This window comes from Lepisosteus platostomus, unplaced genomic scaffold (assembly GCF_059453375.1).
Source record: "Lepisosteus platostomus isolate fLepPlt1 unplaced genomic scaffold, fLepPlt1.hap1 Scaffold_74_H1, whole genome shotgun sequence".
Classification (NCBI taxonomy): domain Eukaryota; kingdom Metazoa; phylum Chordata; class Actinopteri; order Semionotiformes; family Lepisosteidae; genus Lepisosteus; species Lepisosteus platostomus.
In genome coordinates this window covers 275,850-301,972 of record NW_028291686.1, presented here as the reverse complement: position 1 = coordinate 301,972, position 26,123 = coordinate 275,850, and the positions used below count along the sequence as shown (strand labels likewise).

Sequence of the window (26,123 nt, the reverse complement as noted above, 5' to 3'; positions counted from 1 at the left end):
TAGCTTTCTCCCCTTGCAGGCACCTGGCACAGAAGACATCATTTTTTTCCTTAAAATCTTTTTTTTTGTGTTCCTTGTTGTTCCAAACTTAATTTTAATCACTTTTAATTAGAGATTTTATTAAAAATAGTGCAATAAATGACTAATTTCACAAAAATTAATGTAATATAAAACGGATGTTTTCAACTTTATTGTAGTGTTTTAGAAACTAATATGTTTTCAAAAATGGTTGTTTTTCACTCCTATGAATGAAAACTGTTGTTATATGATGTTTTTTTTTTCAAATTTTAAATGATCATTTTTTCATGGAGCTTTGAAGGGGATGGATTCACCCTCCTTTAGCCAGGACAGAGCTCCAGGAGCCTGGGTAGGATTCTAGCTTTCTCCCCTTGCAGGCACCTGGCACAGAAGACATCATTTTTTTCCTTAAAATCTTTTTTTTTTGTGTTCCTTGTTGCTCCAAACTTAATTCTATTCACTTTTAATTAGACATTATATTAAAAATAGTGCAATAAATTACTAATTTCACTAAAAATACTAAAAGTAATATAAAACGGATGTTTTTAACTTTATTGTAGTGTTTTAGAAACTAATATGTCTTCAAAAATGGTTATTTTTCACTCCTAGGAATGAAAGCTGTTGTTATATGATGTTTATTTTCAAATTTTGAAAAAGCAAAGGATTCTAGCTTTCTCCCCTTGCAGGCATCGGACACAGAGAACCTCATGGTTTTCCTAAAAATCATTTTTTATGTTCCCTGGTGTTCCAAACTTAGTTTTAATCAATTTTAATTTGTTATGTTACAAACAGGGTAATAAAGTCTTAATTGGACTATAACTAATGTCATATTGTCTGCTACAAAACTGATATTTTCAGCTCTATTGTAGAGATTCTAGAATCAACTAATAAAGAATTGAAATAAAAAAAGGGCATAAGAAGACATTACCAACAACGACCACATGATGGAGATATTGTCTAGACATTACCAACAACGACCACAAGATGGAGATATTGTCTAGACATTACCAACAACGACCACAAGATGGAGATATTTTCCAAAGAGGCAAGAGGGGCAAAGCTGCGATAAGGTAAAATCATTTTTTGAAAGAGATTGTTGTCAGAATGCACATCCGTATCCCAAACAGAATCTCTAGTAAAATATGATCATTTGTGAAACAGGCAAATGAGTGTCAGCTACAATATGATTGCAACATATCTGCATTTGTTGGTATTTAAGGAGTAAGAGTGCAGGTTTAAACCTGCGATCCAGTGTGTTGAAGAATTTCACAACACTACCTCTAGCACATATGGAAATAAATCCTCATAATGATTATTGCCCTGGGCATGTACCAAAAAATCATTGAGCATATATATATATATCACTGGGTTGAAGCTAGAAACACAGAATAACTGCAAACACATCCTAAATACAGTGTTCCAGCACCTTTGACCTCATCCAGAACGTATCATTTCTTGAAAGGGATTGCTGTCCGAATGCACATCTGAATCCCAAACAGAATCTCTAGTAAAATACGATCATTTGTGAAACAGGCAAATGACTGTCTCAGGGGCCCATTTCTCATTGTCAGACACATGTATGCAATGCTTTCACTGTGCATTGAGCAATAGGGATCAAAAACAGAATGGAAACAGACATGGAAACCAACAAGGATGGGATTTGAACCCATGCGTGCAAAGCACAATGGACTAGCAATCCATCGCCTTAACCACTCGGCCACCTCATCAACAAAACTGGGCTGTCCCAACTGGGTTGGCGCGCTCCAGATGATCTTTTTCTTTTTTTTCCCTCGTACTCGAGGGTCATTTTCCTGTTCCACATGCGATTTCAACATTTTCCTTGGGAGATGTCAAGCCAGCAAGCCACTGCTGTGGTTCAGTGGCCAGCGTGGAGTTCAGTGGCCCTGTTGTACACAGAAAGCACATTGAGCTCCTTGGACATGAAAAGTTCCAGATAAAAGCCATTTGTCATCCTTTCTCTTGGTGTCGATGTTGCTATTGTATGTAAAGGTGGCAACTTGCTCAGCGAGCAGGCGGAGCACACACCGAATGCAGATGTGTCTGAGTGGTGTGTCCAAGTGGCTGCAAAAGGACAGCACTCCCGGGGCGCTGTGGCTTAGTTGGTTAAAGCACCTGTCTAGTAAACAGGAGGCCCTGGGTCTGAATCCCATCTTCATTTGCAGATTTAGAGGCAGCTTCGATATTCGTTTTACAGACGGGTTTTTTTTTTTGAATATGGGTCACACACATGCCACAGCAACAAAACATCTCTAGAGATGAGGCTATAGATCACCTTTCCATCCTGCAGGTTTTCCTCCCACTGCCGGGAGGGCGTCGCGTTGTTAGACGTCATACACGAGTTCCGGCCAAGATGGCGGATGTGCTGTGTTACGCTAAACGAAGTAGTTCATTTGAGTATTAAAACTATTCCCTCTCGACTACAAAGATTTGTTTTACAGGTTACACTGCTAAAGGCTGGGTTTGTATCTCTGAGGAGTAGCGCTTTCTCATTGAACACGAGAGTCCGTTGACTGCTATGGCGACGGCGATGGAGACAGAGGAGCAGGCGAGAAACCGATTCCAGTCGGAGCTGGAGTTCGTGCAGTGTCTCGCTAACCCCAACTACCTGAACTTCCTGGCTCAGAGAGGCTACCTGCGAGAGAAGCCCTTTGTGAACTACCTGAAGTACCTGCTGTACTGGAAGGACCCGGAATACGCCAAGTACCTGAAGTACCCCCAGAGCCTGCACATGCTGGAGCTGCTGCAGTACGAGCACTTCCGCAAGGAGCTGGTGAACGCTCAGTGCGCCAAGTTCATCGACGAGCAGCAGCTCCTGCACTGGCAGCACTACTCCCGCAAGCGCACGCGGCTGCAGCAGGCCCTGGCGGAGCAGCAGCAGCACGGCCACGCCGCGGCCAAGTGAGGCCCACGGGCGGGGGGGGGGCCCGGGGGGGGGCCTTGAACTGAGGAGATTCTGAGCGTCGGCCCCTGCAATGAGGGCGGAGGCTGGTGGCTGTGGCAGAGCTCTGCACTGCAGCCTTGAACGCCAGCCCTGCCAGCGTCCTGTCCATCACACGGCGGCCTGGCACTCTCCTCCCGATCGGCACCGTTCCTGCAGCGTTTCACAGGGCGTAACAAAGATCCGACACCGTTAACACCGTTATTCTCTAACGAGCAACACCGGCTCCGATCATGCATCTCTTCGTTGAGACTTGTTTCTTTATTTGGCCTGTATTCAAGGTTTGCCTCCAGCAGTCACTGACTGGAAACTCAAGGTACTTTGTGTCATTTATTTTGTATTCTGAATTCAGTGGGGTTAACTCAGTCCACTGCGATGATATTTGTGATACCGATTTTCTAGTAAAGACATTTTTCTAAAAAAAAAAAAAAAAGGTTCACCCAGGGCGAGGCTCGGCCATTGCACTCCGGCTGTGCTGACCCCTGCGAATTCCCCAAATGTGGGAATCTCGACTGCATAATTTCTGGTAGTGGGGGACTGCGTTCGCGCTCTCCCCTGATGTGCTTGGTCCAAAATCAGATACGGGAGGGTTAGGACACCACGAGCTGCGTGGCTGCGGAAGGATCCCGGTTCGACAGGAGTGGACGCCGCTGCTGGTTCTCGCTGGCTTTTAGTTAGGGGTCCGGAGAAGCATCTCAAGCTAGTTCCACTACTCCTTCCGGACGTTCATTCCCTTTTCAAAGTCAGTCGTTTTGCTGTAGTCTGCGTTCTTTAGGCTGATTATCGAGGTTAGCCTTTATTTGGTCATGGGGGGCCTCGGTACTGTATGCTGAGTCTAAAGACAGTTTCACCCGTTTTCTGATTGCTCGGTTCTGTACCAGTGCAGACATGTCAAACAGTGAATGGCTGTACCTCTATTGTATCCGTGCTCAATGAATGAAATCGGTAACAAATGAATATATGTCTAGTTATACGAAAAACGAGTGGTTTATCGACTCATCTTCATTTGCAGATTTAGAGGCAGCTTCGATATTCGTTTTACAGACGGGTTTTTTTTTTTGAATATGGGTCACACACATGCCACAGCAACAAAACATCTCTAGAGATGAGGCTATAGATCACCTTTCCATCCTGCAGGTTTTCCTCCCAAAGCCTACGGCACCAACGGCGACCCCTGCTGGCCGGGAGAGCAGAAGCTTACAGCACCTGGTATTCCCAGGCAGTCTCCCATCCAAGTACTAACCAGGCCCGACGCTGCTTAGCTTCCGAGATCAGACGAGATTGGGCGTGTTCAGGGTGGTGTGGCCGTAAGCGAAAGCCCCAGCGCCTGACTCGCTACTTGAAGCTGTGTGTGGCGGGGGTTCCGTGCTCCCCGAGCGGGACTGAAGGATCGTTCGTGTGCAACTCTTTGGAAAGGAGCTGCTTTCCAAATCGCATTGCGTGCCTGGATGTTGGCGAATGCGCTCCCTTGTGTTGGCTCGTCCCGCACTGGAGGAGGACAAACAATCTGCACGGAGGAGCACCAGGCAAGTCTTCAGTGCACAGCACTCTGGAAACATTTCGGGGCTGTCGCGTGTTTATTTCAGCACGTAAAGCGCACCGGTCCAACACGTCGGCCGGGCGCGCGGCGCCTCCGCCCTGTTGCTGCCCCTGCAGCTGCTTCACTTTTCCCTTTAGTTGCCATCGATTTTTTTGTAGTGCTATACATATACGATTGAGGTATCTTAGAGTTCTCCTTCGAAGACCCAGCACTCTCTTTTCTTTTCCCAGTGTTACTCATATCGGACTTTTTAAACCTAAAAAAAAAATCGTTTTTTTTTTCTTTCAATTAAAACTGAAGTTTAAACAACTAGTGTTAAGTCCTTATTTTTCTGTAGTCAAAAAAAGCAAAAATTAACATTCAGGTCATGAAAAACTCAAAAAAACTCCCCAACCACTAAACTTTACCTCCCACCTGAGCGCCATCTTGAACGCCCCTACCACCAGAGAATGCTCACGATTTCGGAAGCTGTCTCCGGGACGTGCTGATTCCACACATCCTGAATAAATCATGATATTGTTAGTTGCTGTAGCTAGACGTTCAAATGAGTTTCATGGCCAGATGGACTGTTTCCTCCAGCGGTATAATATTGCAGTGAGACAGCACGATGCCTGCAAGACTATGTCACGCTAAACGCCACAGATTGTGTTTGTCCGTTCGTGTCAGTCGTCCCGCAGCCACGGGAAGTGGGACACAAACATGCTGCAATGCTTTCAAGACGTTAGGATTTGTTTGTGCAACATCCAAGAAGAGTAGTTGTGGCTTGAATGTGAACTGTACGTGCCCGCCCCCTTTCCTCTGTAGTGCATGAGTTCCTCCCGGCATGCCCTTCGTCATTGTTCTGTCATCTTGTATTTAAAGGGTTGTATTTCTGCTGCTGAAAATAAGCAACGGTTTTCTCACAACGCCCTTTGTTCCCAACGGAGCCCTTGTCTGTCATGAAATTCTTCAAAACCTCAAGCTAGAAGAAGAAGAAGACGACAAATATGAAGCGTTATAGCAACGACATGCCATGAGACGATCGATAACGATTTCCATAGGATCCCCGCGGTTGCCTGGCAACCGTCAGCTTTGCGCAGTGGCAGTATCGTAGCCTGTGAGGTTTAGCCGAGGCGCGATTATTGCTAGTTGAAAACTTTTCCCAATACCCCGCTTCCGCCGGTTTGCAATACAATCGCGAAAGCAATTTTTGACAGTCTCGTCAGAGACTGAGCAAGGTGTTTAAAGACAGATTTGGTCACGGTGATATCATGGTAGAAAGAAACGAGCTTGTTACGTGTCAACAGAAACGCTCTTTAGCTCTTTCAGCTTTATGCAGAGAACAGCGTCTGTCGAGATTACTTTTGTGTCAGCGCGAAACGCCGTGTGCTGTCAGTATGATTTCATATTGCTCATAGCGGCGCCTGGCTTTTGTCTGTCAAACGTTAGGTTGCGCTTCTTCATGCTGCATCGTCGGCATGAGTGGAGCATTTTAAACGTCTGTACTTACTGCGCCCCATAAGAAATCGTTTGTCCCCATTCAAAAGAGATTGTGCGATGTCCTGCAGCGTTCGCAAAGCAAACCTTTGACAGTTTGAAAAGAGGAATTTATTCTGCTTCCTGTGCGTGCAGTAGTTACAAAGTTGAACGTCTTTACACGATCTGCTGCAGTTTTCAGTGGGTGGGCTTTGTCAAATGGCTTGGAAAAACGCACTGTGTTTCGGCTCGGGAAACATCATGAGCAGTGTCCTGCATGTTTTCTGTGTATAGCTGTCTTTTAACGCATACAGAATTCATTCGAAATCATTGATTTCTCCAATTAACAAGGGTCCCTTTTTGAACCTGCCAGAAGCATTCTTTCAATGTAACAGATTTACTCCGGGGAAGGGCAGCATGACATTGAGAGTAGCTCAAGCTTTCAGCACCTTTATCTGACTGCATGTATGCAGACACTGCTCAGAATCCCCTGTAAGATTCTCCTTCAATTCCGTTTTGCAGTGCTTTAGCTCTTTCAAAAGGCTTCGCTTTGCTAGTCACAATCCAAGGCTCATGACAGCATTTGAAAACATTCGCAACTGCGTTGGCCGGGAATCGAACCTGGGTTAACTGCTTTGAAGGCAGCTATGCGCAACACTGGCTCGCTCCAGAATAAATCTCGCGTCGAGGGCATATTTTTTTCCATTTTACCGTGAGTCGGGCTCAGCTGCACAGAGGAGAGAGCAGAGCAATGAGGTCACGGGGACAGGGGAGTCACACGCTGGCGGTTTGAATACGCGGAAGATCACTGAGGGATCCACAGTATATGGACCCTCCGTGCGCCATCAGTCCACACTCCGGACTCTGAATCCTGCCATCCGAGTTAAGATCTCGGCGGAACCTGAGGCGCAGTTCCTTTTAAAACGTAATCTGGTGAGCATTTCTAGAATCGTACTTGTATAGATGCAGCCTTTAATGTGTTGCTAGGTTAAAATTGATGACTTCTTGTATTTCAGTAGGCAACTGCCCTCTTGATTTCGGATTTAATTTCTTTATTACAGGGGCGCTTTTATGAAGACAGAGTCATGTTCAGGTACTTTGCTTGATGGAGGAAGCTCATTTCGGACTCTGTGATCTGCTCACCTGGAAAGGTCTGCTATACTACTACAAGAGAGAAGTAGAGTCTGGAATAAGGGACAATTTTATGATGCTTTGGAAGATTTTTTTTTTTTTCTTATACTGAAAATGAAAGGTAGTTGTTTCTATATGGACTCAGTCTTTGGAATTTGTATATTTATATATTTCAGTGAACCCTCAGCCATTCCTTCTGTATTGTAATTCAATTTCTCTTTTAAAATTCCTTCCCCACTTCTAGGACCTGCAGTTGCTGAACTCCACAATGGCTTCTATTGGAAAGTCTGTGACTGAGACCAAGTAAGTGTTCACTTTTTTATGAAACCATTATTTATTTAGGAGCAATGAGCAATTCTTATATAAATGCAATAAAATCATTATGCTCAAACTATGAGAGAGAAAATTAAGGATAATTTAAGAAATCAGTCTTAGCTTGTTTCTATACACAGATGGTATTATTTATTTTCAAAGGAAACCCGCGCGGATTCCCCTGGTGTGCAAGATGTACCTGAATACTCTTGATCAGCTTCCTGCTCACTTGAAGAGGGCGTGTATGAAGCACGCCACGGCAGAAAAGATCAGGATGGCCTCTCAACAGGCGAGGGAGGACATGATGAATCACCTGAAGAACGGGGTCATCGTGGATTACCACAGAATAGAGATCGTGTCTGGTGAGGCAAACAGGATAGTGGTTGTAAGACTGCTAGAGTCCTTGGGCCTTTTTGTACATGGGAAGCCTGAAGACACATTGGCAAGGTGAGATATTTTTAATCTGTAAGGCTTCTGTAGTTTCTTTTTGAAATCATTGTTACAACATATTATGTAAAAGCATGTTGAAAAGAATCTACCTGCATTCCAGCGGCCCTGAGCAAGAGGCCGCTGTCCAGGAGGAAGAGATGCCAGAGGCTGCTCTAGAAACTGAAACAGAAGCGGATAAGGAAGGGGAAGATGTGAGCTCTGAAGAACTCTATCAGCAGTAAGACTTTTTTATTTTTCAGATGTATCTATTTTTTACTAAAATTCTAATTTGTCTTATAGGTATAAAATGTTTAAACCGGTGTTTTATATCCTTACAGGCCCTGAGTAGTTAAAAAGTATCAGCAGGCCGGAAGAGAGTGGCCCAAGCTGGACTCTATAGAAAGCACTCCCTGGATGCTCCTCTCCTGATTGGATTCAAACAGTACCTTACCAAGGATCTGGGAGTGGCAAATTATTCTCAGGAGGTATTTATTTTTTAAAGGCATTTAAAATTAAGCAATGGTATCTTCATTGTAAATGTTTTTATTTCTTAGCTTAAAATTCACCCATGTGAAATGATGTCAGCCATAAACATCATGACTCTATATTTCCTACCTGAATCTATTCTACTTAAATTATTACATTATACACAATTTGAGTTCATTTTAAAAAGTAAAAGGTAATGAAAGGAATGCATTTTCATAAGAAAGATAATACCGATATGCATGTGATAATCTTCCTTATATCATGTAGTGCGTCATTTGGACACTTTGTGGGCTTCAAATACAAAGAAAATCATGTTCTATGGTACAAGATAAATACAAAACTTAAGCTTCTTTATAAAGCATAAGCAATCATTTATTACATCGCTTCTTGAATTAAATCTTTTGACAAGAGGTAAGACTTCTGTTACATTTAAACCCATGTTTAGCTGTGTTTTTTAGATTTAACTGAACCAATTTCTGTGTGTGATAATGTCCTTGAATTCTGACAACATCACACTAAATTACATGATATAAAACAGCTAATGTTTCTAGAGATAAACTTTCTGAGATGCTTCTAATTACTTTTTATTACCAGGGACAGTTTAATTCACCTTGTACAGTACTGTAAGACCAAGATACTTTTTTTAAAAGTTATTTAACATTTTATAGAACTTTGTCTACTATGGCAACATGATGTGCTTGGTGAAACTTGGAAAAATACTGCTTGGCCACTTATCTTAAGATAAAGATAGGATAAAGGTTTATCTTTTGCACCTACCTGACCCCCAGGGAAGGCCAATGCTTTCTAAGTTGATGGTTCCCTACAGTAGACTGTACTTTAATTTCAAAGGTAATGTATATTGACCCAAATCAGTTTTGGAATCCAATCTACTGACGAGATGGAGCACATCCTTTTTTCAGGATTTTAGCATCATACGTTTGGTATATTTAGTCCCTAATGCTGAAAGAAATGATCATAGAACATTTGGACACTTTGTGGGCTTGAAATACAAAGCAAATCATGTTCTATGGTACAAGATAAATACAAAACTTAAGCTTTTATTTTAATTAGATTTGTTTATAAAGCATAAGCAATCATTTATTACATTAATATATGTGAAAATAACATTTTAGCATCATACGTTTAGTATATTTAGTCCCTAATGCTGAAAGAAATGATCATAGAACATGACATCTAACCTTACCTGCGGTGTTTTTAATCCCTATTGCTCAATGCACGGTGAAAGCATTCCATACATGTGTCTGACAATGAGGAATGGGCCCCTGAGACAGTCATTTGCCTGTTTCACAAATGATCGTATTTTACTAGAGATTCTGTTTGGGATTCAGATGTGCATTCGGACAGCAATCCCTTTCGAGAAATGATACGTTCTGGATGAGGTCAAAGGTGCTGGAACACTGTATCTAGGATGTGTTTGCAGAGACTGTGTGTCTCCTGCTTCAACGCAGTGATAAACAGATGTGCTCCTTTAATTTATTGGTACATGCCCAGGGCAGTAAGCAGTCTGAGGATTTATTTCTAGATGGCATAGAGCAGTGAAGCAGTGAAGTAGTGCAAAACACTGGATCATTATATTATTAGAATCTATTCTACTTAAATTATTACATTATACTCAATTTGAGTTCATTTTAAAAAGTAAAAGGTAATGAAAGGAATGCATTTTCATAAGAAAGATAATACCGATATGCATGTGATAATCTTCCTTATATCATGTAGTGCGTCATTTGGACACTTTGTGGGCTTGAAATACAAAGAAAATCATGTTCTATGGTACAAGATAAATACAAAACTTAATGTTTTATTTTAATTAGATTTGTTTATAAAGCATAAGCAATCATTTATTACATTAATATATGTGAAAATAACATTTTAGCATCATATGTTTAGTATATTTAGTCCCTAATGCCGAAAGAAATGATCATTTGTTTAACATGCACGGGTCTGTCTCAAAGGATGCAGTACTCCTGAAGGGTCTCAAACCCTACATTTCGGATGCCTAGCTGTATCCCTCACATGTGGCACCTCAGAATGACTTCTAACCTTACCTGTGGTGTATTCAGTCCCTATTGCTCAATGCACGGTGTACATACTGCATACATGTGTCTTGAGAATGAGGAATGGGCCCCTGAGACAGTCATTTGCCTGTTTCACAAACAGGGACCTGGACCTAGACCTGGCCCGTACAGGGCTCAAACCCGCGACCTTGGCGTTATTAGCACCACGCTCTAACCAACTGAGCTAACCGGCCTCACGACAGTGCTCCTCTCTGTGCTGCAAAAAATCAAACTCAGGGAATTTCTTTTGTCCTCCTTTGAATAGAAAGCCGTGTAATTCAGTGTACGGGCTTTCTCGTGCAGTTTCATGGTTCTTGTAACCCAAATCCTACACTGGCCTGAAGTGCCCCCCCATTTCACAGCATTTTTCAGCTGATTTAAAATGTACCTAAAGGAGAAGCATTATTGAAGACCATCAATTACCAAGAGCTTTTGTCAAAGGTTTTGGTGGTCATTTTGAATGACCACAGAGCGCTGTGACCTCGGTTTTACATCTCATCCAAAATTCAGCGCCCTTTTACAACACAGCGTCTCCGTCACTATACTGGGGCATTGGGACCCGCACAGACCTCAGGGTGAGCGCCCCCCCGCCGGCACCATTAACACCGCTTCCAGCTGGAAGCTTTGTTTTTCCCTGTAGCTCATCCTCATCCAGGTACTGACCTGGCTCACACCTGCTTAGCTTCAGTGGGTTTTCAGTTGCGAGTTCCAAGGGGATGCAAGTGATGGAGCCGCTCGCTGCAAAAGCTACTGCATTGGCCGGGAATCGAACCCGAGCCTCCCGCGTGGCAGGCGAGAATTCTACCACTGAACCACCAATGCTCAGTGCCTGGGCCTTCAAAAAAGACGCTTTTTTGGTGCTCTGTGCAAAACGCGTCGACATCTGCTTCCAGCTGCAAAATGCCATTTGCGGACGCTGAAGAACTTATTTCCAAGGCAGCGGGTACAAGCGATTGGGCGTTTTAAAACCACCAGGAACAGCAAAGAGGCGCGCTTCTTTGCTTGTGCCGAAACACACCGACTGAAGGCGGACAACGTAGTCGGCAGGATTGGAACCTGTGCGGGGAGACCCCAACGGATTTCTAGTCCATCGCCTTAACCACTCGGCCACGACTACAGCAAGCCCCACCGCCGCTGCGTTCTTGCTACAATCTTACCTGGATCGCGAGGCGCCGGCGGAAGCCTATTTCAAAGTCGTTCTCCGTTTCAAAAAAACATTTCCAAAATACAAGCCTTGCAGACAGACACGCCTCAGAGGACTTAAGGGTGGCTTCATGTCGGAATGATAAAGTCTCCCCGTCCGGACATGAAAATGCCACTTTGTTACACACAAAAAAAGAATCAACAACAGAGAAATGCCCACAAGCATTTGAAAAGCCGCACCACGTCGCACTTGAAATAGCTCTTACATTAGTGGTAGACACAGGAATCGCCTTTTTATTTACGCTCTTACCAACGCGACGGAAAGCAAAACAAAGCAAAGCAGAGCAAAACAAAACGAACAAACGAAAACCCTCAAGTCCCGCACTTGCATATAACGCTGTTACGTGCCCAAGCGGTATTGTACGTCATCCTAGCACTGCACCCCGGGTCGTACGGTATATGGGAACGAGCACACGCCACGAATCGTCTCGAATCACTCCCTACACCTGTAAGGCGCCTTGAAGCGTGCACCCCCAACATTCTTCTTTGCGCATCTGTGAAAGGTAAACTCTTGAGCAAACTCTGAACCAGCTCTAAGGAAACTAATCCGATTAGACGTTACTTTGACTCATCCTTTAAGGGACCCTTGTTAATTGGAGAAATCAATGATTTCGAATGAATTCTGTATGCGTTAAAAGACAGCTATACACAGAAAACATGCAGGACACTGCTCATGATGTTTCCCGAGCCGAAACACAGTGCGTTTTTCCAAGCCATTTGACAAAGCCCGCCCACTGAAAACTGCAGCAGATCGTGTAAAGGCGTTCAACTTTGTAACTACTGCACGCACAGGAAGCAGAATAAATTCCTCTTTTCAAACTGTCAAAGGTTTGCTGCAGGACATCGCACAATCTCTTTTGAACGGGGACAAACGATTTCTTATGGGGCGCAGTAAGTACAGACGTTTATAAAGCTCCACTCATGCCGACGATGCAGCATGAAGAAGCGCAACCTAACGTTTGACAGACAAAAGCCGGGCGCCGCTACGAGCAATATGAAATCAAACTGACAGCACACGGCGTTTCGCGCTGACTCAAAAGTGATCTCGACAGACGATGTTCTCTGCATAACGCTGAAAGAGCTAAAGAGCGTTTCTGTTGAGACGTAACCCATTGGGCAAAAGACGTATAATATACGTCCATTAAACGCATATCTTAGACGTCTAAATGTGGTCTACAATTCGTCTAGAATGAAATTCTAATATACGTCTAAAGTTAAACGTCAATTTTACGTCTATATTTAGACGTTCATTATACATAAATGGTTGGAGTTCTATTATACGGATAAATTTAGAGGACTATTATACATATATGGTTGGAGTTCCGGATAACTTTAGAGGTCTATTATACGTATATGGTTAGAGGTCTATTATACGTATAACTTTAGAGGTCTATTATACGTATATGGTTAGAGGTCTATTATACGGATAACATTAGAGGTCTATTATACGTATATGGGTAGAGGTCTATTATACATCAAAGATAGATTTTATAGGTGTAGAAACAAGTAAAACAAGCCAATGATTAGGTTTAGAAATGTATTCTGAAAATACACATTCACACCTGAAACATATGTATTTCAAATTATACATTGTATACAATCAATCAACAATCAACATATGGGCAATAATCATAAAAACACAACTAGTCTTAAACTTCAGCTACAAATTCTGGTAACATGGCAATATACAGTATAGTAATGACAAACACAAAACTAATTACATTAACACACTAACTCAAAACCACATTTTGATTCAAATATACATTTTAAAATGTACAACTTCTATATTTCCAAGAAAAAAATATTACATAAAATATAAAATATTACAATGGAAGTTAAGACGATTTTTGTCCACTATTTGCAAACCCTGTCTAATTGTCCTAACAGTTAGAACCAAAAACCTATTATTTTCAGAGTCCAGATCTCTTGGCCCCCTGCCTTGCATATGCATTCTTCAAGTAACACATTGCGTGCTCCTTTATTTCTTTTTCTGTTGATGTAGGGTGGGACTTCAGCACCGCAGCTAGGAGAAAATTATATAATATTACTTCCCAAATAAATGATGATTAATATCTTCTTTAGTATAATCTAAAAAATGAACGGTTTACTAAGCTCAAAGCTGAAATAAATGTATAGAATTTGGCTTGCATCATAGCAGTTGAGCAATAAAGTCTGTCCTAATTAAAGAGTACCCAAAGTTTGAAAGTACAACATAGAATAAGAATAAGAGAAACGGCAAAACAATTTTGTGTCATCTTCCCCATTCACACTATATTATGTGCCATTTTTTTGCTTATTCACATACTATTTTAATCAAAATAATATTAAGAAAGATCTGTATGTATTCAGATAGTATTATTATTGTTCATACTTACTCGTCAAAAGAGGATTGCTGAGATATTTTCGGATATACTTCTACGTTTGAAAAACGTGTCCAAAATGGTGACCAACGAATACTAGCAATGCATTGTGGTATATAACCGGAAAATATGCTGGGTTCGATATTTTCTCAACGTATGCGTTTATTAATGTTGTCGATATTATGGTTGAAATTTAACATTGATAATACATCGCTGCTATGAGCTGATGTGCAATTTTAACGCATGCAATAAGTAAGGATCGGTCACTGTTGTATGGTATTATATATAATGACATTATGGAATAGGATGGGGACAGGCCTGGCATCACGGGGGGAGGGGGGAATGTCGCCCCTTCAGTTTTGGGCAAAAAGTTTTACCTAACTTAATTTGCACCCTAAAAAAATAGTTGTACTTTGTCAATGGTCAGACAACACTAAATGACACGAACAGTCACTCAGTCTGTTTGATGGGCAGGAGGGCTATCCGTCCAGGAACTGCACATATTATTGAGTGTCAACATTACGATCCTGTTTGCTCAGGTGGACCGATTCCTTGCAGTAGTTTATCATTATACTTAAAATCGTTATATAACTAGGACTAGTTATAGCAGTCTGTGCTTTCTGTTGGTTTTACAACATTTTTTTCTTAACGATTCAGAACGTCCATGTAGCTGCAAAAATGAACGCTTATGGTACTTTTCGCTCCAGGCAATACAAACCTTGAGAGTGACGAAAAATGTGAAACTGAACTTCATCGCAAATACCAGATTGCTAGTCGTTATCTTCTATCATGAAGCACTAATCAATGGCATAGCTGCGAGATTTCATTTGGGTAGCTGCACCGTACAGCTCCGTTTCAACCGAAATATCACTCCCCCCTCAGAATTTCAGACGCCCCCCTACAGATTTTTCCTCGGGCACCGCGCACTGATGGGGGACTTTTGTCAAGAAAATAAAAATAGAAACTCTATAGGCACTCAAACATTTTACTGTTTTTTTTCAGGCAGGTGGCAAGAACCCCTCAGCAAAACCCTTGTATGCCAAGCTGTGGGCATTGATTCGGCGAAATTACGGCTATACGTATATATACGTCGCCTCGACGTATAATCAACGTCGAATTGCAACCGTAAAATCGACGACATGAATAAACGCATATATAACGTCGAAAAAACATCTAACACAGTGCCTGAGGCTTTTTACTGTATGTATCGTGTGTGCCACAATTAGGAGTATACGGCACTCTGCACAGTGTACGAAGTAAATTATTTTCGCAGTAATTAATTTATTATATTTACTATATTTATTATACACGTGTAAATTATTTGCTGCGAAAATAATTTACTTCGTACACTGTGCAGAGTGCCGTATACTCCTAGTTGCGGCACACACGATACATACAGTAAAAAGCCTCAGGCACTGTGTTAGATGTGTTTTCGACGTTATATATGCGTTTGTTAATGTCGTCAATTTTACGGTTGCAATTCGACGTTGATTATACTTCGAGGCGACGTATATATACGTATAGCCGTAATTTCACCGTTAATATACGTATATTCGACGAATCAATGCCCACTGGGAACAAGCTCGCTTCTTTCTACCATGATGTCACCATGACCAAATCTGTCTTTAAACACCTTGCTCAGTCTCTAACGAGACTGTCAAAAATTGCTTTCGCCGATTGTATTGCAAACCGGCGGAAGCGGGGTATTGGGAAAAGTTTTCAACTAGCAATAATCCCGCCTCGGCTAAACCTCACAGGCTACGATACTGCCACTGCGAAAAGCTGACGGTTGCCAGGCAACCGCGGGGATCCTATGGAAATCGTTATCAATCGTCTCATGGCATGTCGTTGCTGTAACGCTTCATATTTGTCGTCTTCTTCTAGCTTGAGGTTTTGAAGAATTTCATGACAGACAAGGGCTCCGTTGGGAACAAAGAAACCCGTTGATTCTTTTCAGCAGCAGAAATACAACCCTTTAAATACAAGATGACAGAACAATGACGAAGGGTATGCCGGGAGGAACTCATGCACTACAGAGGAAAGGGGGCGGGCACGTACAGTTCACATTCAAGCCACAAGTACTCTTCTCGGATGTTGCACAAACAAATCCTAACGTCTTGAAAGCATTGCGGCATGTTTGTGTCCCACTTCCCGTGGCTGCAGGACAACTGACATGAACGGACAAACACAATCTGTGGCGTTTAGCGTGACATAGTCTTGCAGGCATCGTGCTGTCTCACTGCAATACTATACCGCTGGAGGAAACAGTCCATCTGGCCATGAAACTCATTTGAACGTCTAGCTACAGCAACTAACAATATCATGATTTATTCAGGATGTGTGGAATCAGCACGTCCCGGAGACAGCTTCCGAAATCGTGAGCATTCTCTGGTGGTAGGGGCGTTGAAGATGGCGCTCAGGTGGGAGGTAAAGTTTAGTGGTTGAGGATTTTTTTTGAGTTTTTCATGACCTGAATGTTAATTTTTGCTTTTTTTGACTACAGAAAAATAAGGACTTAACACTACTTGTTTAAACTTCAGTTATAATTGAAAGAAAAAAAAAACGATTTTTTTTAGGTTTAAGAATTTCGATATGAGTAACACTGGGAAAAGAAAAGAGAGTGCTGGGTCTTCGAAGGAGAAGTCTAAGAAACCTCAATCGTATATGTATAGCACTACAAGAAAATTGATGGCAACTAAAGGGAAAAGTGAAGCAGCTGGAGGGGACGTGGAAAGAGTGCTTGAGATGCGCTCAAGTGAGACTCAGCTGCCAGAGGAAGAGCCGGAGTCCCTGCCCAGCACACCTGTGAAAACCCCGGCAGCCAAGAGAGGAAGGGGCGAGCTGACGCTGGAGGAGCTCCAGACCAACATCTTCAACATGATGGCACAGAGCATGGGTGAGCTGAAGGAAATGATTTGATCTAATACAGTCGCAATCGAAAGTCTTAAAAAGTCCATGGACTGTGTGTTTAAAGAGGTTGAAGACTTAAAGAGTGAAGTAAAAGTTCTTAAACAAGTAAATACCAAACAAGAAAAGCATATTAAAGAACTTGAATTGAAAGTGAACGATGTAGATAGATACCGTCGATGATGGAATTTAAAATTATTTGGAGTTAAAGAGGAACGTGATAAGGACCTTGTTGCAACAGTGAAGGGTATCTGTAAAAGGACCCTGCCGGACCAGGAGGACGTAATATCGGCCTTTGACTTTGTTCACAGGCTCGGGAGAGCGAACATGTCTGGGCAAGTGCGCCCCAGATCGATTATAATACAGTTCACCAAGAGGACGGCGAGGGACATGCTGTGGCGAGCGGCGAGGGGGAATGAGTATTTGAATGGGAACAAACTGAGGTTTGCAGAGGACCTGTCTGCCGCGGACAGGAGCACCAGGAACCAGCTGTGGCCCCAGGTTGAAGCTGCCAGAAGAGAGGGGAGGAGAGCCTACTTTGTGGGAGCGAGGGCCTTTGTGGACGGGAAGGAGATTTGCTCCCAGTGACTGCTCAGTTAATGATTATGTTTGGTTATATTTGTTATACCAGTATATACTAGTGTTTCTTTAGTGTTAGTTTGGAATGGTGTAGTTAAGTGTTAAGGACTGTTATAGTTCTGGTTCCTTGAAAAACTCAATAGTTTAGACAGTCTTAGAGTTAGTTATTTGCTTTTGTGTATGTCTTTTTCATGAATGCCAGAGGTACTCGAAATGTTGTTAAAAGAAAAACTGTGTGCTGAGTTTTATTTTTTACAGGAAACGCATGCATGTTGAAACTAAAGTTTATAAATAATTGAGAAATATTAAAGCAAGGAAAATATGATACGTGTAAAATATACAATTTGATCACATAATTACTTAATTACCTCTGGTAGTTAAATGCTTTTTTCTGCTGCGTTTTTTTTCTCTTGTACATGACTCCGATCCTCTTGTTGTATTTGTATTTGTAAATTCTATGTTTAATTAAAAAAAAAATTAAAAAAAGCATTCTCTGGTGGTGTCCTGCAGGCTTCCTGTGGGTGTGCGTTGGTGGTATAGTGGTGAGCATAGCTGCCTTCCAAGCAGTTGACCCGGGTTCGATTCCCGGCCAACGCAGTGGCGAATGTTTTCAAATGCTGTCATGAGCCTAGGATTGTGACTAGCAAAGCGAAGCCTTTTGAAAGAGCTAAAGCACTGCAAAACGGAATTGAGGGAGAATCTTACAGGGGATTCTGAGCGGTGTCTGCATACACGCAGTCCGATACGGGTGCTGAAAGCTTGAGCTACTCTCAATGTCATGCTGGCTTTCCCCGGAGTAAATCTGTTACATTGAAAGAATGCTTCTGGCAGGTTCAAAAAGGGACCCTTGTTAATTGGAGAAATCAATGATTTCGAATGAATTCTGTATGCGTTAAAAGACAGCTATACACAGAAAACATGCAGGACACTGCTCATGATGTTTCCCGAGCCGAAACACAGTGCGTTTTTCCAAGCCATCTGACAAAGCCCGCCCACTGAAAACTGCAGCAAATCGTGTAAAGACGTTCAACTTTGTAACTACTGCACGCACAGGAAGCAGAATAAATTCCTCTTTTCAAACTGTCAAAGGTTTGCTTTGCGAACACTGCAGGACATCGCACAATGTCTTTTGAACGGGGACAAACGATTTCTTATGGGGCACAGTAAGTACAGACGTTTAAAAAGCTCCACTCATGCCGACGATGCAGCATGAAGAAGCGCAACCTAACGTTTGCATTCCTAGCAAATTCCTTTTATTTTTTGATAAATAAAGACAGTCTTGTTTAACAAACAACACACACAGCATTTTACATTGTCAATTCAATTCAAATCAATGTATTTCTATATAGCGCCTTTCACAACAAGGTTGTCCCAAGGCACTTAACAATGCAAGTTGTTAAGAGCCTTGTGTCTAATATGCCGCCTAGGTTACGTGCTGTCTCTTTGAGGCAAATGTTTAAATCCTCTGAGTTAAGTGCTGAAGTTATAGTAGTCCTATCAGTATTGTTGCCTCCGATCAACAGATCCTCAGTTTTCTCAGAGTTGAGTAACAAAAAGTTTTCACACATCCAAGTATTTCCTTCATTAATGCATTTGACTAAAGTGATAATAGAAGAGTTGTCGTTTGGTGTAAACAAAATGTTTATTTGAGTGTCATCAGCATATGAATGAAAGTTCATATTATTTTTTCATATTATCCTACCTAGCAGCAGCATGTAGAGAGAGAGAGCAATATTGGTCCCAGCACTGATCTTCTGGTACCCCAAATTGAACTGGTGACATTGATGAAGCAGTACAATTATTAGATATTTGAACATAATGAAAACGATGAGTAAAATGTGAAGTAAACCACTGAAGGACGGTTCCAGATAAGCCAACCTCAAACTCAAGCCTGTGTAACAAAACAGAGAGGTCAACCGTGTCAAAGGCAGCTCTAAGATCTAGAAGCACAAGCACTGTTGCATTCCCCGCATCAGTAGCTAAGAGAATATCATTTACGACTCTTGTTAATGCAGTTTCAGAAACCAGACTGAAATTTCTCAAGTATATTATTTGAATCCAGATACGATTGACGTTGGGCAACAACTATTCTCCCAAGACTTTTAGATTGAAATGGGACCTTTGAGACAGGCCTGTAGTTGTTAAGAACTTGTGGATCCAAATTTGACTTCTTAAGGAGCGGTCTAACAACCGCTACCTTAAATTGATCAGGTACAACGCCTGACGCAAGCGATGCATTCATCATACTAATTATAGGTCCTGCCAGTCCTTCGAGGGAATCTTTGACTAGCTGAGTGGGGATGGGATCTAGCAAACAGGTGGTTGACTTTGTCTTATGTCTGTGTTTATGAGTCCACCATAAGAAGAAATCTGAACAGGAGTGGTGATCATGCGAGGTCACCACGGAGGAAACCACTGCTCTCCCCCCAAAAAAAAACACCACTGCCCCTCTCAAGTTTGCTAAAGACCACATGGATGTTCCACAGCAACTCCTGGAACAATGTTCTGTGGACAGACGTGACAAAAGTTGAACTTGTTGGTAAATGTGCACAGCCTTATGTTTGGAGATAACAAAACACTGCATACCAACTCCAAAACCTCATCCCACCTGGGAAGCATGGCGGAGGCTGTACGGCTTGCAATCATCGAGGGACCGATGAATTCCAAGATGTATCAGGAAAATCTACAGCAGAATGTCAGGGTGTCTGCCTGTGATCTAAAACTCGAAAGACGCTGGGTCATGCAGCATGACAAAAACAAAGGAGTACATCAACAACAGAGTGGCTGAAACAGAAGAAATTCCGTATTTTGGGATGGCCAAGTAAGAGTCCTGACCCCAATCCCATTGAAGTACTGTGGCGTGATCTGAAGCAGGCCGTTCAGCGCAAGACATCCCAAAAATATACATGACTGAAACAGTTTTTCATAGAGGAATAGGCCAAAATACCTCCTAACCGCTGCTCAGGTCTGACCAGCCGCTACAGAAAGTAGGGGTTGAGGTTTTTGTCATAAAGGAGGTTCCACTAGCTCCTTAATATAAGGGTTCACGTACTTTTTCCATCAATGACCTTGATTGTTTAAACCATTTGGTCAATAAAGAAACAGCAATGTCAAATGTTGGGCGTGTGTTGTTTGTTAAATCAGACTCTCTTTATTGATTATTATGACTTAGATAAAGATAAGATCACATGTTAGGAGCCATTCATGCAGAAATCCACATCATTCCGAAGGGCTGTTTACAAAAGTTTTTCTCCCAACTGTATGTGAGAGAAAAGCAGAGACGCTCACTGAGTAAGGTGGGGTTGCAGCTTTGCAAATCACAAGGACATTTGTACGCTCAAAATGGGACAGGAGCACCCCAGATGGGACTCGAACCCACAATCCCTGGCTTAGGACGCCAGTGCCTTATCCATTAGGCCACTGGGGCACACTGGGGAAAGTTAGGCAGCAGAAGGTTTACTGTGACCTGAGAAGGACCGGCATCCAATCACGGTGGTACACACACACACGTTCTCACTCATCTGAGCTACACGGCTACCAAGATGATCTCAGGTGCGCCGAGCTGGTACGGAACATATTGAACTGATCGACGGCGAATTGTCTCTCAGACAGGCTTTTCACCTCTGAGCTCCCTGACTGACAGTGATCAGCTAGGTAGTGAAACAGTCAGCTGCTTCTAAGCCTTAAACAGCTGCATCGCGGCGCTTCCACAGAGAGATGATTTGAAAGCCAAACATCGCCCATTGGGAACACCTTACTATCACTAGTTTAAGAGACTCTTAAGGTCTTGCAGAGGTGCCTGTCTAATAGCATGCGCTTTGCAAGCTATAGGTGTTTAGGCTGAGGCAGAATGCCTGTTAACAAAATGTTTTTCTAAAGGGGCCTCGCACTCTTTTCCAAGCAATGGTCACCATCCCCACCGAGTGTCACAATGTAGTCATGTCCTAGGACGTCACCTGTTAGTCTCCATTTGTCTGCCACCAACACTTTAGGTTACGGGGTCACAACCGCACCCCGGAGACCAGAGGAGCCGTTGGCGTTCTGGCGGCGCAGATTGGGCTGAAGGTGGGGCGCTTGAATCTCGCTGTTGGAGGCCGTCTGAAACTGACCCAAGCCTTTCCCTTGAATTAAATGTAAATAAGAAATGAACCCAAGATGCACATGGAATTAATCACGTGTTTCCTTTGAGCCGTTTCAGAGACTGCTCCAGAGTTTACCTTGCACAGATGCGCAAAGATTAATGATGGGGGTGCACGCTTCCAGGCGTCTTACAACTGTAGGGACTGATTAGAGACAATTCGTAGCTTGTGCTCATTTCCCTCTATTCCCCGTGTTGCAGTGGTAGGATGACGTAAATTCCTGCTTCGACACTTAACGGGATTATAATCAAGTGCAGGAGCTGAGGGCTTTTGTTTTGTTTCGTTTTCTATGGCGTTCGTAAGCGCGCAAATCAAAGGCAATTCCTGCGTCTAACACGAATGTAAATGCTTTTGAAAGTGCAGTGTGGTGCAGCTTGTAAAATCCTTGTCCACATTTGTGGTTTGTTGATGTTTTTTCTGTCTGCCAAAGTTGCATTTTGACATCCGGACGGGGAGACTTTATCATTTGAACGTGAAGCCAGCCTTAAACCCTCTGAGGCGTGTCTGTCTGCCGGCATGTATCTTGTGAAAGGTTTTTTTTTTAACAGAGAGCGACTTTAAAAAGGTTTCCGCAGCCACCTCGCACTCCGTGTTAGATTATAGGAGGAATGCGGCGGCGGCGAGCTCGCTGTAGTCGTGGCCGAGTAGTTAAGGCGATGGATTTGAAATCCATTGGGGACTCCCCGCTCAGGTTCGAATCCTGCCGACTACGGCGTCTGCCGCACGTCACCTTGTGCCTGTGCGGCAAAGGCGAAGTGCTGCTTCTCCTTTCCTGGTACTATAAAAATGCTACATCGCTTGGTCCTGCTTCCATGGAAAGCAGTTCTTCAGGTAATTCTACTCTCTTACCAAAGCTGTTAGGTTCCTTTCCGTGGTGAGATGGGTTGTCATGCAATGCTGCCACATAGTGCCGACAGACAAGTGTGTTGCGGGAGAAGAGAAAAGTGTTTGAAGATTTAAGAGTGTCTTAGGTGGAGCCAAAATCAAGTGTCACAAATGCAAGTGGGAAGATTTCCAATGTTTAATATGGTCAAAATAAGCGGAAGTTACCAGCTGGTCCGGCACAGTCTGCCATGCTTTTGTCATATACTGTAAAGTGGTGTGGAACTGGGTGTCGAACTGGAGCCTCACCATTTGCATATGTGAGGCTCCAGTTATACATCGAGTGTCACATTAAATGACAAAAATGAAGAGAGTTAAAGCACCTGGAGAGGTTTTCTTACAACTTTTGAGCTGACACAGTTTTGGAAAATGTTTCCTTCACGGTGCACTGAACAACATAGGCAGCCAAGAGTCTCCAAAACAAAACAGAATGGACAGATAGGAGAAAATTCCCACTCGTCCTGAAGTTCCCAAAATCCAGCACTGAGCGTAAACAAAGTGTCTAAGTAGCGTGGGAATGCTAACCCTAACCCTAGCTGGAGTTTGAGCAATCCGGCACTGAGCGTAAGAAGATGAGTCAAAGTAACGTCTAATCGGATTAGTTTCCTTAGAGCTGGTTCAGAGTTTGCTCAAGAGTTTACCTTTCACAGATGCGCAAAGAAGAATGTTGGGGGTGCACGCTTCAAGGTGCCTTACAGCTGTAGGGAGTGATTCGAGACGATTCGTGGCGTGTGCTCGTTCCCATATACCGTACGACCCGGGGTGCAGTGCTAGGATGACGTACAATACCGCTTGGGCACGTAACGGGGTTATATGCAAGTGCAGGACGTGAGGGTTTTCGTTTGTTCGTTTTGTTTTGCTCTGCTTTGCTTTGTTTTGCTTTCCATCGCGTTGGTAAGAGCGTAAATAAAAAGGCGATTCCTGTGTCTACCACTAATGTAAGAGCTATTTCAAGTGCGACGTGGTGCGGCTTTTCAAATGCTTGTGGGCATTTCTCTGTTGTTGATTCTTTTTTTGTGTGTAACAAAGTGGCATTTTCATGTCCGGACGGGGAGACTTTATCATTCCGACATGAAGCCACCCTTAAGTCCTCTGAGGCGTGTCTGTCTGCAAGGCTTGTATTTTGGAAATGTTTTTTTGAAACGGAGAACGACTTTGAAATAGGCTTCCGCCGGCGCCTCGCGATCCAGGTAAGATTGTAGCAAGAACGCAGCGGCAGTGGGGCTTGCTGTAGTCGTGGCTGAGTGGTTAAGGCAATGGACTAGAAATCCATTGGGGTCTCCCCGCACAGGTTCCAATCCTGCCGACTACGTTGTCCGCTTTCAGTCGGTGTGTTTCGGCACAAGCAAAGAAGCGTGCCTCTTTGCTGTTCCTGGTGGTTTTAAAACGCCCAATCGCTTGTACCCGCTGCCTTAGAAATAAGTTCTTCAGCATCCGCAAATGGCATTTTGCAGCTGGAAGCAGATGTCGACGCGTTTTGCACAGAGCACCAAAAAAGCGTCTTTTTTGAAGGCCCAGGCACTGAGCATTGGTGGTTCAGTGGTAGAATTCTCGCCTGCCACGCGGGAGGCTCGGGTTCGATTCCCGGCCAATGCAGTGGCTTTTGCAGCGAGCGGCTCCATCACTTGCATCCCCTTGCAACTCGCAACTGAAAACCCACTGAAGCTAAGCAGGTGTGAGCCAGGTCAGTACCTGGATGAGGATGAGCTACAGGGAAAAACAAAGCTTCCAGCTGGAAGCGGTGTTAATGGTGCCGGCGGGGGGGCGCTCACCCTGAGGTCTGTGCGGGTCCCAATGCCCCAGTATAGTGACGGAGATGCTGTGTTGTAAAAGGGCGCTGTCTTTTGGATGAGATGTAAAACCGAGGTCACAGCGCTCTGTGGTCATTCAAAATGACCACCAAAACCTTTGACAAAAGCTCTTGGTAATTGATCGTCTTCAATAATGCTTCTCCTTTAGGTACATTTTAAATCAGCTGAAAAATTCTGTGAAATGGGGGGCACTTCAGGCCAGTGTAGGATTTGGGTTACAAGAACCATGAAACTGCACGAGAAAGCCCGTACACTGATTACACGGCTTTCTATTCAAAGGAGGACAAAAGAAATTCCCTGAGTTTGATTTTTTGCAGCACAGAGAGGAGCACTGTCGTGAGGCTGGTTAGCTCAGTTGGTTAGAGTGTGGTGCTAATAACGCCAAGGTCGTGGGTTTGAGCCCTGTATGGGCCAGGTCTAGGTCCAGGTCCCTGTTTGTGAAATAGGCAAATGACTGTCTCAGGGGCCCATTCCTCATTCTCAAGACACATGTATGCAGTATGTACACCGTGCATTGAGCAATAGGGACTGAATACACCACAGGTAAGGTTAGAAGTCATTCTGAGGTGCCACATGTGAGGGATACAGCTAGGCATCCGAAATGTAGGGTTTGAGACCCTTCAGGAGTACTGCATCCTTTGAGACAGACCCGTGCATGTTAAACAAATGATCATTTCTTTCGGCATTAGGGACTAAATATACTAAACATATGATGCTAAAATGTTATTTTCACATATATTAATGTAATAAATGATTGCTTATGCTTTAGAAACAAATCTAATTAAAATAAAAGCTTAAGTTTTGTATTTATCTTGTACCATAGAACATGATTTTCTTTGTATTTCAAGCCCACAAAGTGTCCAAATGACGCACTACATGATATAAGGAAGATTATCACATGCATATCGGTATTATCTTTCTTATGAAAATGCATTCCTTTCATTACCTTTTACTTTTTAAAATGAACTCAAATTGAGTATAATGTAATAATTTAAGTAGAATAGATTCTAATAATATAATGATCCAGTGTTTTGCACTACTTCACTGCTTCACTGCTCTATGCCATCTGGAAATAAATCCTCAGACTGCTTACTGCCCTGGGCATGTACCAATAAATTAAAGGAGCACATCTGTTTATCACTGCGTTGAAGCAGGAGACACACAGTCTCTGCAAACACATCCTAGATACAGTGTTCCAGCACCTTTGACCTCATCCAGAACATATCATTTCTTGAAAGGGATTGCTGTCCGAATGCACATCTGAATCCCAAGCAGAATCTCTAGTAAAATACGATCATTTGTGAAACAGGCAAATGACTGTCTCAGGGGCCCATTCCTCATTGTCAGACACATGTATGGAATGCTTTCACCGTGCATTGAGCAATAGGGATTAAAAACACCGCAGGTAAGGTTAGATGTCATGTTCTATGATCATTTCTTTCAGCATTAGGGACTAAATATACTAAACGTATGATGCTAAAATGTTATTTTTACATATATTAATGTAATAAATGATTGCTTATGCTTTATAAACAAATCTAATTAAAATAAAAGCTTAAGTTTTGTATTTATCTTGTACCATAGAACATGATTTGCTTTGTATTTCAAGCCCACAAAGTGTCCAAATGTTCTATGATCATTTCTTTCAGCATTAGGGACTAAATATACCAAACGTATGATGCTAAAATCCTGAAAAAAGGATGTGCTCCATCTCGTCAGTAGATTGGATTCCAAAACTGATTTGGGTCAATATACATTACCTTTGAAATTAAAGTACAGTCTACTGTAGGGAACCATCAACTTAGAAAGCATTGGCCTTCCCTGGGGGTCAGGTAGG

The 26,123-nt window shown here is 42.9% G+C and overlaps 1 protein-coding gene, 8 non-coding genes and 1 pseudogene across 9 annotated transcripts; 6 read left to right on the top strand and 4 right to left on the bottom strand.

Annotated features, from left to right (window-relative positions):
* The first annotated feature begins 2,354 nt into the window (after positions 1-2,354).
* On the top strand, positions 2,355-3,410 carry LOC148631753 (mediator of RNA polymerase II transcription subunit 31). Its single transcript, XM_088623942.1, has one exon. It carries the CDS (start codon positions 2,555-2,557, stop codon positions 2,939-2,941), a length of 387 nt encoding a protein of 128 aa, XP_088480068.1. The 5' UTR covers positions 2,355-2,554; the 3' UTR covers positions 2,942-3,410.
* Positions 3,365-3,535, top strand: LOC148631752 (U1 spliceosomal RNA). Its single transcript, XR_015934623.1, has one exon. It is a non-coding gene; the product is annotated as a U1 spliceosomal RNA (small nuclear RNA).
* A 636-nt stretch (positions 3,536-4,171) lies between these two features.
* On the bottom strand, positions 4,172-4,290 carry LOC148631751 (5S ribosomal RNA; annotated as a pseudogene).
* Positions 4,291-5,584: 1,294 nt separating this feature from the next.
* On the top strand, positions 5,585-5,725 carry LOC148631750 (U4 spliceosomal RNA). Its single transcript, XR_015934626.1, has one exon. It is a non-coding gene; the product is annotated as a U4 spliceosomal RNA (small nuclear RNA).
* A 5,431-nt stretch (positions 5,726-11,156) lies between these two features.
* On the bottom strand, positions 11,157-11,227 carry trnag-gcc (transfer RNA glycine (anticodon GCC)). The gene has a single exon. It is a non-coding gene; the product is annotated as a tRNA-Gly (tRNA).
* A 4,383-nt stretch (positions 11,228-15,610) lies between these two features.
* Positions 15,611-15,752, bottom strand: LOC148631748 (U4 spliceosomal RNA). The gene has a single exon (XR_015934628.1). It is a non-coding gene; the product is annotated as a U4 spliceosomal RNA (small nuclear RNA).
* A 2,227-nt stretch (positions 15,753-17,979) lies between these two features.
* On the top strand, positions 17,980-18,051 carry trnag-ucc (transfer RNA glycine (anticodon UCC)). The gene has a single exon. It is a non-coding gene; the product is annotated as a tRNA-Gly (tRNA).
* Positions 18,052-20,808: 2,757 nt separating this feature from the next.
* Positions 20,809-20,881, bottom strand: trnar-ccu (transfer RNA arginine (anticodon CCU)). Its single transcript has one exon. It is a non-coding gene; the product is annotated as a tRNA-Arg (tRNA).
* A 1,342-nt stretch (positions 20,882-22,223) lies between these two features.
* trnas-uga (transfer RNA serine (anticodon UGA)) lies at positions 22,224-22,305 on the top strand. The gene has a single exon. It is a non-coding gene; the product is annotated as a tRNA-Ser (tRNA).
* Positions 22,306-24,000: 1,695 nt separating this feature from the next.
* On the top strand, positions 24,001-24,071 carry trnag-gcc (transfer RNA glycine (anticodon GCC)). The gene has a single exon. It is a non-coding gene; the product is annotated as a tRNA-Gly (tRNA).
* Positions 24,072-26,123: the final 2,052 nt, after the last annotated feature.

Excerpts from the sequence above, each read along its gene's own strand:
- LOC148631753 (XM_088623942.1), top strand. The coding sequence starts at position 2,555 with ATGGCGACGGCGATGGAGACAGAGGAGCAGGCGAGAAACCGATTCCAG.